The 13,961-nt window shown below is 36.9% G+C and overlaps 1 protein-coding gene across 5 annotated transcripts in view; it reads left to right on the top strand.

Moving 5' to 3' along the window:
• WDR47 (WD repeat domain 47) overlaps positions 1-13,961 on the top strand; it is an 83,633-nt gene that overhangs the window by 18,202 nt on the left and 51,470 nt on the right. For 2 of the 5 annotated variants that reach the window (XM_044001100.1, XM_044001102.1), the window contains exons 2-4: positions 6,688-6,855; positions 9,808-9,891; positions 13,454-13,559. In XM_044001100.1, coding sequence (XP_043857035.1) covers positions 6,698-6,855; positions 9,808-9,891; positions 13,454-13,559 — 348 coding nt within the window. In that variant the 5' untranslated portion in view covers positions 6,688-6,697. Of the gene's footprint in view, positions 1-6,244; positions 6,265-6,687; positions 6,856-9,807; positions 9,892-13,453; positions 13,560-13,961 lie in introns of all 5 variants that reach the window. The other 3 variants (XM_044001104.1, XM_044001103.1, XM_044001101.1) reach the window with 2 other exon arrangements.

The following is a 13,961-nucleotide window of genomic DNA, read 5'->3' as shown; positions in this document are numbered from 1 at the left end:
ACAATGGCCCTGAAGTTGGGAAGACCTGAGTTCAAATCTCACCTCAGACACTTACTAGCTGTGTGACCCTGAGCAAGTCACTTAACCCCAATTGCCTTAAAACACATGGGGGTGGGGGGCAGCTAGGTGGGGCAGTGGATAAGGCACAGGCCCTGGATTCAGGAGGACCTGAGTTCAAATCTGGCCTCTGACACTTGACACTTACTAGCTGTGTGACCCTGGGCATATCACTTAACCCTCATTGCCCTGAAAAAAAACCCAAAACCTTAGTTGGGATGATGATTACTACAAAGATGACATCAGTGTCCCTGATTATGCAATTCATTATTTTATTTTATTTTTTTTACAAAGATTTTGTTTTTATTTCTATTTAGACAGGGTGGGAGGGAAAAGAGAGTTGGGCAAGGGTAGCCAAAAATAATTTCAAAGGAAAGAAGATAGGATCATTTTAATTAATTAATTTATTTTTGTTTGTTTGTGTATGTATGTATGTATTTATTTATTTTTGCAGGGCAATGGGGGTTAAGTGACTTGCCCAGGGTCATACAGCTAGTAAGTGTCAAGTGTCTGAGGCCGGATTTGAACTGTAGTTCTCCTGAATCCAGGGCCAGTGCTTTATCCACTGTGCCACCTGGCTGCCCTTGATAGGATCATTTTGAAATGGAAAGTAACAGAAGGAAAGCCAGAAAGAACCATAGACAAGGAAAATTTTGTTAGTTTTATGTGGAAACATTACATATACATATATACACATGCATGTAGGGCATATGTGCCTATACATACACAAACACATATGTGTACATGTGTGTACATGTACAGCAGCTAGGCAGTACAGTGGACAGAGCCCCGGGTCTGGAGTATGGATGACCTGAATTCAAATCAGACCTCAGACACATACTAGCTGTGTGACCCTGTGAAAATCACCCAACCCTGTTTACCTCAGTTTCCTCATCTATGAATTGAGCTAGAGAAGGAAACAGTGACCCACTCTAGTATCTTTATGCAATTCATTATTAACCATTTATATCCCCTTGGTTATTTTTTCCCTATTTGCCTTGAAATCTCCTCCCTGGGACATGCCCTTCTTTTTCTGGTTGTCATTTGCTCCCAGGAGCTCTGATTCCTCTTTTTCTGAGACAAGACTAGTGGTTTCTTAAGTAGTAAATGTAGATATAGATTATATCCATTGTAAGGTCCTCTTCTCCCTTTAGAGATTAGGGAAATTTACCAGTGGTACCCCCTCCTACTACTTAAACAGAATTTCCTTCTTTGTTTCTGTATATTTTAATCCTTCCTTTTGTCTCCTATTCTCTGGTAGGGTCTCTTTTTCCTGAGAGACTACAAGAGTTATTTTCTTTTTGTTGTTAGCCTTTGATTTCTTAGGATATATCACATATTCTCTACCTCCTTCTTCCACTCCTTCCCCCCTTACATGCTCTTCAATTCTGTAATTTAGTTCCACAAAACAAACATTGATTCACCTTGTGAGGTTTAGTCCATAATATCTCTGATATATTTTCCCACCATCACTTCTATATGACTTTTGCTTTTCCTTGTCTCCTTGTTCGCTTTTAAGGGGAAAAAAAATCTCTTAATGGTCTCTGATGTTATTTTATTGTTGTTCTGAGTTACTGCATTTATTTATTTGCATATATATAGTGTCTGGGGTGTGTGAAAAGTAAATAATTTGTTCACGTCTGGTTTTCTTTTTAGGAATTCTTCAGTAGCCATCTTTTTTTTTTTTCATTTAGGTTTCATTTTGTAGGGTTGAGTTTTCAGCCCAGTTGCTCTTCAGAACACATTGTTTCATTCCCTCCTGTTTTTTTCTGGTGGGTGCAGAATAGTTTTGTGTTATTATGATTTCCTCTTTATTTGAAGATCTTTTACCTGGTTCCGTGAAGAATTTGTTAGTTGCCATTGGAATTAATAAATTTAATCACTTGGAGTTTGTAACATTTTTTAAAAATGGAAACAATTTATGGATTCTTTTGAATGGCACTTTGTTTTCTGTGTTCAGAAGTTCTGGGGAGTTCACTTGTATTATTCTTGCATTATGGTATTCAAGTTTTTTGGCTTATGATCTTCTGGGAGGCTTGTAATCATTGTTTATCTACACATTCTGTTTTTGAGATCATTATGTATTGCTTCTAAGGAGATCATGTTTTCTTTTGATGTTATTGCTTTTCACTTCTGTTCTTCCAGATTGACCTTCACTTCAGTATTTTTACATTTTGGTTCTCTTTCATTTGGTGAGATTTGCCACTGTGGATTCAAATTTTTTCTGGTCTGCCAATTTTTTTTGTTTTGTATGATAGAAATGATTGTTCTCATGATTTTTATTTCTCTTTTAAACTATTGAGGAATATTAACATTTGGTTTTGTAGGGACCAAAATTGGGGAGTGTTAGCTAGGTGGCTTGCCGCAATATTGGGGCAAGGAAGGAGACCTACAGCCTCCCTCAAAACCAGAACAGGGTTTATTAACAAGAACGAACTTAAAAACACAAGCAAGATCAGTAGAGTTAAGGGAAAGGAAAAAAAATGGGGGAAGGGAAATGAATAATACCACCGTCCAGGGATCAGCTGAGAACACATGGCTGTGTCCTGTCGCTTTCCAGTTTCTTTTCTTTTTTCTTTTTTTTTTTTTTAGTGAGGCAATTGGGGTTAAGTGACTTGCCCAGGGTCATACAGCTAGTAAGTGTTAAGTGTCTGAGGCTGGATTTGAACTCAGGTACTCTTGACTCCAGGGCCGGTGCTCTATCCACTGTGCCACCTAGCTGCCCACCCCCCTTTCCAGTTTCAAGCTAGAATGGCGAAACTCCTCCCTTCTTCTTCTTCCCAGCAGACCCCAGACTGACCACACACAGCCCCAAGCCAATTGGCCGGCAGCCCTGACTGACAGTCATATGACTGCCCTCACTGGGCTTCCAGTCATTGTAATTTTGCCAGGCCCATGTAGGTGTTTGCGAGTGGTGATGATGTGAGGTGCCAGTGCCATGGCAATGGCTACAACCAGTGGGTGGAGCACCATGCCATTTACAGAGGCGCTGCGCCTGAGACCCAGGCCAGTGTGCATGCTGAGGTTTTTAAAATTCTGTCCAAAAGATGGGGTCATAAAAACCTCAAATAATAATTGATTCTTTACAGTTCCATGCTCTCTTGGGAATCCATAGGATCACCTGAATAATAAGGTGTTGATTAATTTTCCTTTGTCTTGCAATATTTATTATTAGATGTCTGGATTATTTAAGTTGATCTGGAGGCCATATTCCTTTCTGTTATTAATAGCTTCCCCGTTAGTTTGTCTGCTTATGTTCAAGGGCTTTAAATGAGTTTTTTTTCTCCTGAGAACTTTTAGTGATTTCAGTCTTTTCCCCATATATTCCTCTATTGCTCACTTTCTTCTCACCCTTTGATGGTTCTTTCCCTGAGGACTGGATCTAAGAGCTTTCAGCATCCTCTCACCCTGGGTAGTACATGTTTCATTGCCCTCAGTCTCTGCCCTAGGTGAATTCTGTGGGGAACAGAATTGGCCCCAGCCTGTTGCTGGACTGTTTTCCTTATGATTAGTGAAGTGCCACACAAGTACATGCACTGCCAGAGCCTGGTGGGCAGTTGGTAAGGGGGTGCTGACTGATTAGGGGTTAGGAATTAGTCTTCTCTACTATTTATTGAATTGTTATCTCATTAGGATTCTTCGTGTTCTAGACCATGGACATAGCTGAATTTGCTTTATTTTGCATATAATTTCTATTGTGAAGAAGTTTGAACAGTTATGAAGATAAAAGAATATAGCATTTCCTCCATCTTGTTGGTCACAACAAGATGTGGTAACTGGGGAACTCTTCCTCTACTTCTATAGGATTATAGAAATAGCTGTAACATTACTGATTCCATTATCATTGACATGCTCCTTTTTAGAGCTTTTTAGTTACTGTATATTGTAGCTTAATGATTATTCCATCAGTTTATCAATTATAATTCATTTCATCAAACATTAATTAAATACCTATTAAGGGCCAGGTATTATACTAGATATTGGGGATACAAAAAACCTAAACAGCCTCTGTCTAGGGGCCTCTAGGTGCCACCATGGAGAGAGGTCTGGGCATGAAGTCAGGAAAACCTTAGTTCACATCTACTGTGTGACCCTAAGCAAGTTTCTTAACCTCTGCCTCAGTTTCCTCAACAAGCACCTATCTCTAAAGGTTGTTGTGAGATCAAATGCAATAATGGGTTTAAAGTGCTTGGTACAGTGCCTGGCACATAGAAGGTACTTAATAAATACTTATTCAACTTCCCTTTCACAATGTCTTATTCTCAACTTGCTTTCCTTCAATTGAATTATCCACCCAAGTTGCTAAGTCTTGTCAGTTCCACAATAGCTCTCACATTCAGCTTCTCTCTACTCATACAACCACCACTTTTCTTTAGGAACTCATCACCTCTCAAGTAGACGGCCTCCAATTAGAGGCTTTCCTATCTTAAATCTCTTCTGACTTCAAACTATCCTCCAGTCAATCAGCAAGCATTTTAAAAATACTGTGAGCTCTGTGTGTGTGTAAATAATCTCACAGGCAAAAGATGAGATTTGAGTTTAGTCTTGAAGAAGTCAGAGAAACTGAGAGGCAAAGATGAAAAGGGAAGGCCTTCTAGGAATAGGGGACTGTCAGCCAATACAAAGGCATGGAGAGAGGAAATTGAGTGTGGTGTTTGAGGAACAAGTAGGCCATTGTAGCTGGTTCAAAGAGGGGAGTAGGTTAGGTAAGGAGGTAAAATGTGAGGAGACTGAAAAGGGAGCAGTGGGTCAGATTGTGAAGAACTTTAAGTGACAAAGAAAAGACTTTATGTTTTATCATGGAGATATTAGACTGCTGCCACTATAGTTTACTGAATTGGGAGATGACATAGTCAGACCTACCAATTGGGAAAATATGGCCACAATATGGGGGATGGATTGGAGAAGAGACTTGAGGCAGGGAGACCAGTAAGAAGGTTATAAGAATAATCCAGGTGAGATGTGATTATGGGTTTAACCAGGGTAGCTGTGGGAGTGGAGAGGAGGGGACACAGAGGAGAGATGTAGTGATTTTCTGTAAGGGCTGATCTAACCATGTTACTCCCCTTCTTAACCTTCTGTGGCTCCCTCTTCTATGTAAGCTCCTCTGTTTGGTTTTTACAACTCTTTGCAACCTGGCCCTAACCTATCTTCCTAACTTCGTTACATATTACTCACCTTATCTCACGCTGCAATCCAGCCAAACTGGCCTTCTCTCTGTTCTTTATATATGAGCATTCTATCTCCTGTCTCTTATTGCATTTCTTCCTCACCTCCACCTCATAGATTCCCCCCCTTCTTCAAGACTCAGGCCAAATGACACTTCTTACATAAAACCTTTTGTTATAGCCCTCAATTTGCTAGTGCTACTCTCCTTTTGTATTTATTTAGTTTATACATGTGTATATGCATACACATAAATTTACTGTTGTCTCCCTGGTAGAATTCAAGCATCTTGGGAGCCAAAATTGTTTCATTTTTTGTTTTTATATCCTTAGGGCCTAGCACAGTGCCTGGCGTGTAGTAGTAGGAACTTAATAAATCCTTAATTAAAAAAATTAATCCACTCTACAGAATTTATTGAATTGATAATTGGAAAGTCACACCTATAAGAAAATGGAACTCATTCTATCCTTAAGCAGTGGACTGGGTGCAGGGGAGGGGGTAGGAAGCAGTAATTGGCCTTGTTTGTCCTTTTCTGAAGAAGGCCATGACATCATGGGGTAATGTCCTTTCAGGGAGGTGCAGAGGGTAGGGATTCTGGCAGCCTGCTGCACTCCACCACCACACACACCCTCACCTGAGAGTTCAGAGGTATGGTCACCAAAGAAACATTGGCCTGGTTTTGGTCACAGAACTCAAACAGATCCCAGATCTAGACTAGGATGGACAAAATGAGAGTTGAAGGAATTCAGGGGCCCTGAGGGACTAGGGAGCCCAAGGGGCCACTCTATTCATTTTCATCTCATCATGATTTATCAGTAGTTGTTTCTGTTAAAATATAATCAGTTTCATTTTTATGTAATGTTATTCAGGTCTTTTCATATATGGCAACTTCTGATTCTTTTCCTGAATAAAATATTCATGATATATAAATGTGAGAATTTCTGTGTAATTCTACAAAATTTTGGCCTCTTTTATTCTCAACTTCCAAAACTATATTTTCCAAATTTTTTTCCACCTATAGCCATCAAAGAGGACATTCAGGTAAAAAAAAATTCTTTGATATTTCCTATTAGAAATATTAGTATGACTTAAGATTATACATCTTTATTTCTGTCTCAACTCCATACCCACATGTAAGTAATCTAGGATAATTCAGTTAAAGTCCCACTAGCATTTCAAACCCTACATGTTTAAACTGACTTCAATCCAATTTGGTCCTTAAATAAAGGATTATAATTTAGATTACAAATTCATAGAGGGCAGTATATTTAATTTGTGAAGACAATAAATGGGTAGGCAATATTTATTTTTTTAATTTGGATAAATGGGTAGTTTAATATAACTTTTAAAAGCCTGTAGTATAAAATCTCAAGTAATTTTATTAGTATAGTTTCTGTACAGTGTAACTTAGAAATAAAGTAATAGAATCTATATTTTGTCTTTGATTTTCTTTTTGTTATGTAGGTTATCAACAATGACTGCTGAAGAAACAGTAAATGTGAAAGAGGTTGAAATTATCAAGTTAATCTTAGACTTCCTGAACTCAAAGAAGCTTCACATCAGTATGTTGGCTCTTGAGAAGGAAAGTGGAGTTATAAATGGCCTATTTTCAGATGATATGCTTTTTTTGAGGTATGTCTTCATGAATCTCTCAGATTTTAATATTCAAAGAAATATTTTAAGGATTAATGAATTTATAGGCATGAGATATTGGTTCATTGTTATGAAATGTTAAATGAAGACTGGACTTTCGAGATAATTTGACTCTCTTATTTTACAGATGAGGAAATTTAAGATTTAGAGAGGTAAAGCTTACAGCTATTGCCCAAGTAACAGTAAACTAGAAATGGAACTTAAATCCAGATTGAAATCTAGTACGTGCTAATGTGAAATCTAGTGTATGTACTGTTGAAGGATGCATGCCTGCCTATCAGCAAAATCTTTACTATGTTGCTATTTGTATCTTCCATAACCCTTTTGAACATAATTTTATTTTAATACAGTACAATTACTGATACCTATAATGAGCTCAGGTCATTAAAGTTACACCTTTTCTAAGGCATATAAGGTTACAATATATTTTATAAAGATTTTAAATTCAAAATTATTTTCCCTAATGGAGAAAATTTTGCTACTGAAGGTGATTTATTCCTTGAGGATAACAGAGGATAACAGCAACCAACATTTAGAGTGTACTTTAAATTTTGTAAACTCCTGTGGTGAGCATAATGGGAGGACTTGCACAAGAGGCACACAGACATGGGTGGATTGCAATCTGTAATGGAGGGAATATCCAAATTGTTATCACAAAGCCATTTGAGTTGAGTTAGAACAAAATGCTTTTATCTATGTTATTTCATTTGATCACCAAGCAAGATGTGGAAAATCTATGTTTGCTACATCTAATGTTGGTATTTGTTATGGAACTTAAGGGAAAGATATCTATAGTAATCGTGAAGTCCAGGTGTTATTTTTAAAAGCCAGATTGCCAATTTTACTGTAGCTTTAGAAGGACAGCAGATACTTAACCAAGAAACTGGAGTCATCTTCAGGTAAAAAATAAGTCTGTCTTGAATAGACTGTAAAAAGAAAGTTCATAATTCGACATTAAAATGAGCCTTCTACTTTGTATACATCCTAATTGGGAAAATTACTTAACCTTTGTTAGGCTAATTTTCCTCAGTCTCAAAGATCCTTTGTTCCTAATCAGCTGTCTTTTCAGGGATTAGATTAAAAAACACATGGTACCTAATGCAGAAATATGTGGGTTTTTTCCCTTCAATTTTTTTGGGGGGTCAGGGCAGTGAGGGTTAAGTGACTTGTCCAAGATTACACAGCTAGTAAGTGTCACAGGCTGAATTTGAACTCAGGTCCCCCTGAATACAGGGCTGGTGCTTTATCTACTGTACCACCTAGCTGTCCCCAGAAATATGTTTAATGTGATTGTACATATATAACCTATATCAGATTGCTTGCTGTCTTTGAAAGGGGGGAGGGAAGGGAGGGAGGGAGAAAAATTTGGAACTAGAAATCTTACAAAAACAAATGTTGAAAATGATCTCTAGGGGCAGCTAGGTGGCGAAGTGGATAGAGCACCAGCCCTCAGGAGTACCTGAGTTCAAATGTGGCATCAGACACTTAACTACCTGTGTGACCCTGGGCAAGTCACTTAACCCCAATTGCCTCACTAAAAATAAATAAATAAATAAATAAACAAACAAATAAATAAATAATGATCTCTACATGTAACTAGAAAATAATAAAATACTGTTATGATTAAAAAACAAGCAAAAACTACATGGTACTTTGTATCTTGAAAAGCCTTGGCCATGGATTGTCCTTTCTTAGGAACAAACATTACTTTAAAAAGCTTTATTATATTAGCAATTTTTTCCCTTGTATTTTCATATATTTTATGGAATCTAATGAACATTGCCCAAGCCCAGGGAGGCTAGTTAAAGGTGCAGTTAAATAACCTTTGCTTAGGCAATCAGTACCTGTGGGGTCTTTTTCCTATGAAACACTCATTCCAAAAGCAATGTACCCACCCAGATATAGGAAGATGAGGAGACTTGAATCCCTGGAAAGCCTTTGTCAGCACATAAATGGATAGGTGTCAGAGATACATAGGTCAAAGGTAGAAGGATAGAATGTTTTGTCTCAAATAATTAAGAGAATGTGTTTCACAGAACTGCCAGGTTGGCAGAAAATAATAAAATTATCTTTCTAGAGGTTTAGGCTCTCATATATCTTAAGATGTGATCCAGTAATCACCTCCTCTGTAGATGTCAAGATAACAATTTTTTTTTATGTACTTCTGTGAGTTGAGCTATTAACTGAGTTACTTAGTACCACTGTAACCTGTGGCAAGTCTTTTTTCATAGCACTGAGTCTCAGATGGGGCTTCTCTATGGCAGAGGCTAACCGTCAGTTGAAGTTCATCTGTTGGTAAATATACTACCCAGCTTTCTCTTTTGTCCTCTGGCTGGGTCAAGCATAGGGCATCTGGATATAGTCTTTGTGTCCTAGTGGGCACAGAGGCTTAAATTCTTGAGAGCATAGGACAAGTGAGAATTATGATACTTAAACATATTCTAATTCAGTTAAAAGCATTTATTAACTGCCGACTTTATCAGAACATTATTAGGTGTGGATGAGGTATAAAGTTTAGATGAATCATGGCTCCAGCTTTCAAGGAGTTTACATTCTACCAGAGAGTTATAACGCGCAGATAGTAATAATACAAAATGATACATAAATCCATAAAAAATTCCAAAGTACTAAGAACATCATAAGTGCATTGGAAGCAGCTATTATTAAAGGATTATTAATAAGAATTAATTTTTCCATAGTTTATGATTTTTTGGAAGTGCCCACATTTAAAAATTATTGTGAAAAGACTTAGATTTTACTCCAACCTCTTGAAGCAAAAGAAATGCCAATCTTATTATCTGGCTTAAAGTACTAACTTCCTAAATCCATCTTGTCACCTTTTCCTATTTTTAAATAGTGCAAGTGAAATCTGTAAGTGTTGATTACTAAGATAAGTATATGGGTGTTTAATTTTTAAAAATATTCATGTAGGCAGCTAATCCTTGATGGCCAGTGGGATGAAGTTCTTCAATTCATTCAACCCCTAGAATGTATGGAAAAGTTTGACACAAAAAGGTAAGATTTCATTTAAAGTTTAACATTTGATCTTTGATAATTCTTTAGCTTCCTCAAACTACTCCCTTCCTCCCTCTTCCTGCCTCCAATAGGATCAGGCTATTCTAGAAATAAGTTCTACTTCTTTTGAGTTTGAATGTTCTTAGAGGAAAAATATCATGCCTATTTTAGAATAAGATTTTACCTGGTTTTGTAATATGCACATAAGATTTTTTTTTTTTTTTTGGTGAGGCAATTGGGGTTAAGTGACTTGCCTAGGGTCACATAGCTAGTAAGTGTTAAGTGTCTGAGGTCAGATTTGAACTCAGGTACTCCTGACTTCAGGGCCGGTGCTCTATCCACTACGCCACCCAGCTGCCCCCACATAAGAATTTTTTATCAGTGATGTTGCTGTCTAAAAACATAGCTTGTTTCATAGTGTTTATCTATATCAGCTATTGTTTTATTCTAAAATAGCTTATGGAATATTTAAAATACTGTTTTATCTGAATCATAGAAGAGCATTAATTTCTTATTTTCACTTCTCAGTTAACTTGTAAATCCATTTTAGGAAATGTCTTCTGAGAAAGGAAAATTATTCTCCCTCCTTAGCACTTCCATAGGGTAGCAGTGAAATGTTTAGGCATAAACTCAACTACATAGTCTCAAAAGTGGGCTTGGTTGAGAGGACACTAGTTGAGCCAGGTCATCATCACATGAGAGTAAATATTACCTATACACAATCTTGTAAATAAAGGGGAAAGTGTTTTTTCCAACTTTTAGTAGGATAGATAACAGTATGACTTCAGGATTATGGACTGTCCAGCTATAAAGTTTTATCCTGAATTATGTAATACCTTTCTTTGGAGGAAAGGGCAGGTCACTGGCTGTAGTGAGATAGTGATAGAGCTGTGGATTAATTTTATTGAATTGGGTTAGCTGGGAGCAATCATTTGAAGAAAATAATCCCCATAAAAGTGAAGAATAAATGAATTAATGAATGATTTTAATAACCTGTTACAATACTGTGTTTGAAAAGGATAACTGAAAAAGGAGTTGGACTATTATTTACTCAGTGTTGGGGAAGAGCCAGTTTATTAGAAATTTTTTTAAAAAAAAGACAGATTAAAAGGAAAAAAGAACTTTGCATATTTTGGGTAAGAAGACTATTTTAAGAATAGGGATGGAAACAGGACACCTGGGGTATTATTTTGGGTTGGAGACTTAGGCTGGCAGAGGACTCATCATGGGGATTTTGTGCTAGGTAATAAAGATATTATAAAGTAATAGAGCCACATAATCTATAGTTAATATAGCTTTTTTTTTTCCGGGGCAATGGGAGTTAAGTGACTTGCCCAGGGTCACACAGCTAGTAAGTGTCAAGTGTCTGAGGCCGGATTTGAACTCGGGTCCTCCTGACTCCAGGGCTGGTGCTTTATCCACTGCGCCACCTAGCCGCCCCAATATATCTTTTTTAAAAAACATGTTTTGAGGGCAGCTAGGTGGCGCAGTGGATAGAGCACCAGCCTTGGAGTCAGGAGGACCTTAGTTCAAATCCGGTCTCAGACACTTAACAGTTACTAGCTGTGTGACCCTGGGCAAGTCACTTAACCCCAATTGCCTCACTAAAAAACAAACAAACAAAAATGTTTTGGATTACTTATAATTAAATAGCTATTATTTCTGAAATTACACACTTCTATTTGTAATTATAAATAGTCCAAGATGACTTGAATTTGATAAGGGAAAGGTGTAATACTTGGAGCTAGAAGCATCTCATGGTGGCAGCATTTGATATGAGGATTACTTATCTCTAGAGACCAGAGTTTTAGTCCTGCAGTACCAGTTTTTTTTTTAATTAATAAAGTATTTTTTTCCTGTTACATGTAAAGATAATTCTCAACTTTTGTTTATACAAGCTTTCCAATTTCAGATTTTTCTCCCTCCCCCTTCCCCTAGACAGCAGGTAATCTGATATAAGTTACACACACACACACACACACACACACACACACACACACACAAAATAACATTAAATATATTTTCCTGCAGTACCAGTTTTAAAAGCAGTAGCATTACTGGTTTATTTTTATTTTATTTTTTTGGCTGTTAACATTTCTTGAGAGCCCTTTTTTACTTGAAGTAAAAATCTGGGAGAGAGGACAAGTAAGAGTATATAATTTCTGAAAAGAGAGCAAATAGGAAATCTTTTTTTTTTCTTTAAAGTATTTGAAATTTTTAAAACTTAAAATTTTTTAGTAAGACAAATTTCTTTGCAAATTCTGCCCTACATTAAAAGTTGCAATTTTTTTTTGGGGGGGGGGTAGGACAATGAAGGTTAAGTGACTTGCCCAGGGTCACACAAGCTAGTATCAAGTGTCTGAGGCTGGATTTGAACTTAGGTCCTTCTGAATCCAGGGCCAGTGCTTTATCCACTGCGCCACCCAGCTGCCCCCCAGAAGTTGCAATTTTTAATGAGTGCTTCACCAGGTTCATGCTTATTTTTCTGATAAGTCATTGTCTCATTTCCTCTTAGCAGCCTTGCCATCTCTTGATAAAATAGGTCCCTATCAGGCCTTCTTCATACCTATAATTAAGAAAAAAACAATGTTGTTGTTTTTTAACTCATGCACAGGCTTTTACTACATATTTTGTATTGCTTGATATTTTATAGGAAAATTTTCATTTGGAGTTTATTTTGGAAATTAAGAGAGTACTCCCAGGGGCAGCTAGGTGGCGCAGTGGATAGGGCACTGGCCCTGGAGTCAGGAGTACCTGAGTTCAAATCCGGCCTCAGACACTTAACACTTACTAGCTGTGTGACCCTGGGCAAGTCACTTGACCCCAATTGCCTCACTTAAAAAAAAAAAAAAGAAAAGAAAAAAAAAAAGAGAGTACTCCCTCAAGTACAGTGTCATAATTAATAATAGCAAAATCACTGCAACAGTTGATTAGAACTTGAGCATAAAAAGAAATGTAGAGGATTTCTAAATTAAATTCATTAAGTTTTAGGCACATTTTACTTATCAGGTATTTGTTTGAAAACCTATCCTTTAGGGGAAGCTAGGTGGCGCAGTGGATAGAGCACCAGCCCTGGATTCAGGAGGACCTGAGTTCCAATCCAGCCTCAGACACTTAGCACTTACCAGCTGTGTGACCCTGGGCAAGTCACTTAACCTCAATTGCTTCACACCAAAAAAAAAAAATAATAATAATAAAAGAAAGAAAGAAAACCTATCCTTTAAATACAAGTCTTTTCTTTCTTTCTTTCTTTTTTTTTTTCAGGGCAATGAGGGTTAAGTAACTTGCCCATGTTCACATAGCTAGTAAGTGTCAAGTGTCTGAGGCCGGATTTGAACTCAGGTCCTTCTGAATCCAGGACTGGTGTTTTATCCACTGTGCCACCTAGCTGCCCCCTAAATACAAGTCTTTTAAAAGAAATCATTGTTCTATTTTTTTTTTAACATGGCTTTCATAGCTTCAGAAACTAGTTCTTTTTTTTCATATTTGGAATTAGTAGATAGATGTTCTCCAGGGTCATTTTTAATGATTTTTAAATATGTCATACTTTATTTGTTTACAGATTTCGCTATATCATCCTGAAACAAAAATTTTTAGAAGCCTTGTGTGTAAACAATGCAATGTCAGCTGAAGATGAACCTCAGCATGTAAGACTTTTATTTCTGAAGGTTTGCGCCATGGTTTTATCTTTTGGGGGTTTTGTTCATTAAAGCAAAATAATAGTAGCATCAGTTTTAGTACCTTTCATCATTTTTTCAAAATGGTACCTATAACCTGCTAAAAGGTTTAAGTCAAGATTACCAGTAATGTCAGTTTCTTTAGTTATTTTTATTAGAGATAGATTCATTAAATGGTTTACTTTAATAAATATTTATTGAGTGCCTAGTATGTATAAGGTACTGGAGATTCAAAGATAAAAAAATGAAGCTAACCCTTAAAGTCTATAAAAGATAGATACAAATAAAGCAAAACAAAATCAATGCTACAAAAGTGTTATATATAACATGCTATATAAGTTCATAGATGGAAAGATCACTTCTAAACAGTTTGATCTTTTAATATCCCTCATG

Source organism: Dromiciops gliroides, chromosome 4 (genome assembly GCF_019393635.1).
Source record: "Dromiciops gliroides isolate mDroGli1 chromosome 4, mDroGli1.pri, whole genome shotgun sequence".
NCBI lineage: Eukaryota > Metazoa > Chordata > Mammalia > Microbiotheria > Microbiotheriidae > Dromiciops > Dromiciops gliroides.
The sequence above is the reverse complement of the archived record's forward strand: the minus strand, read 5'-3'. Positions and strand labels throughout refer to the sequence as shown.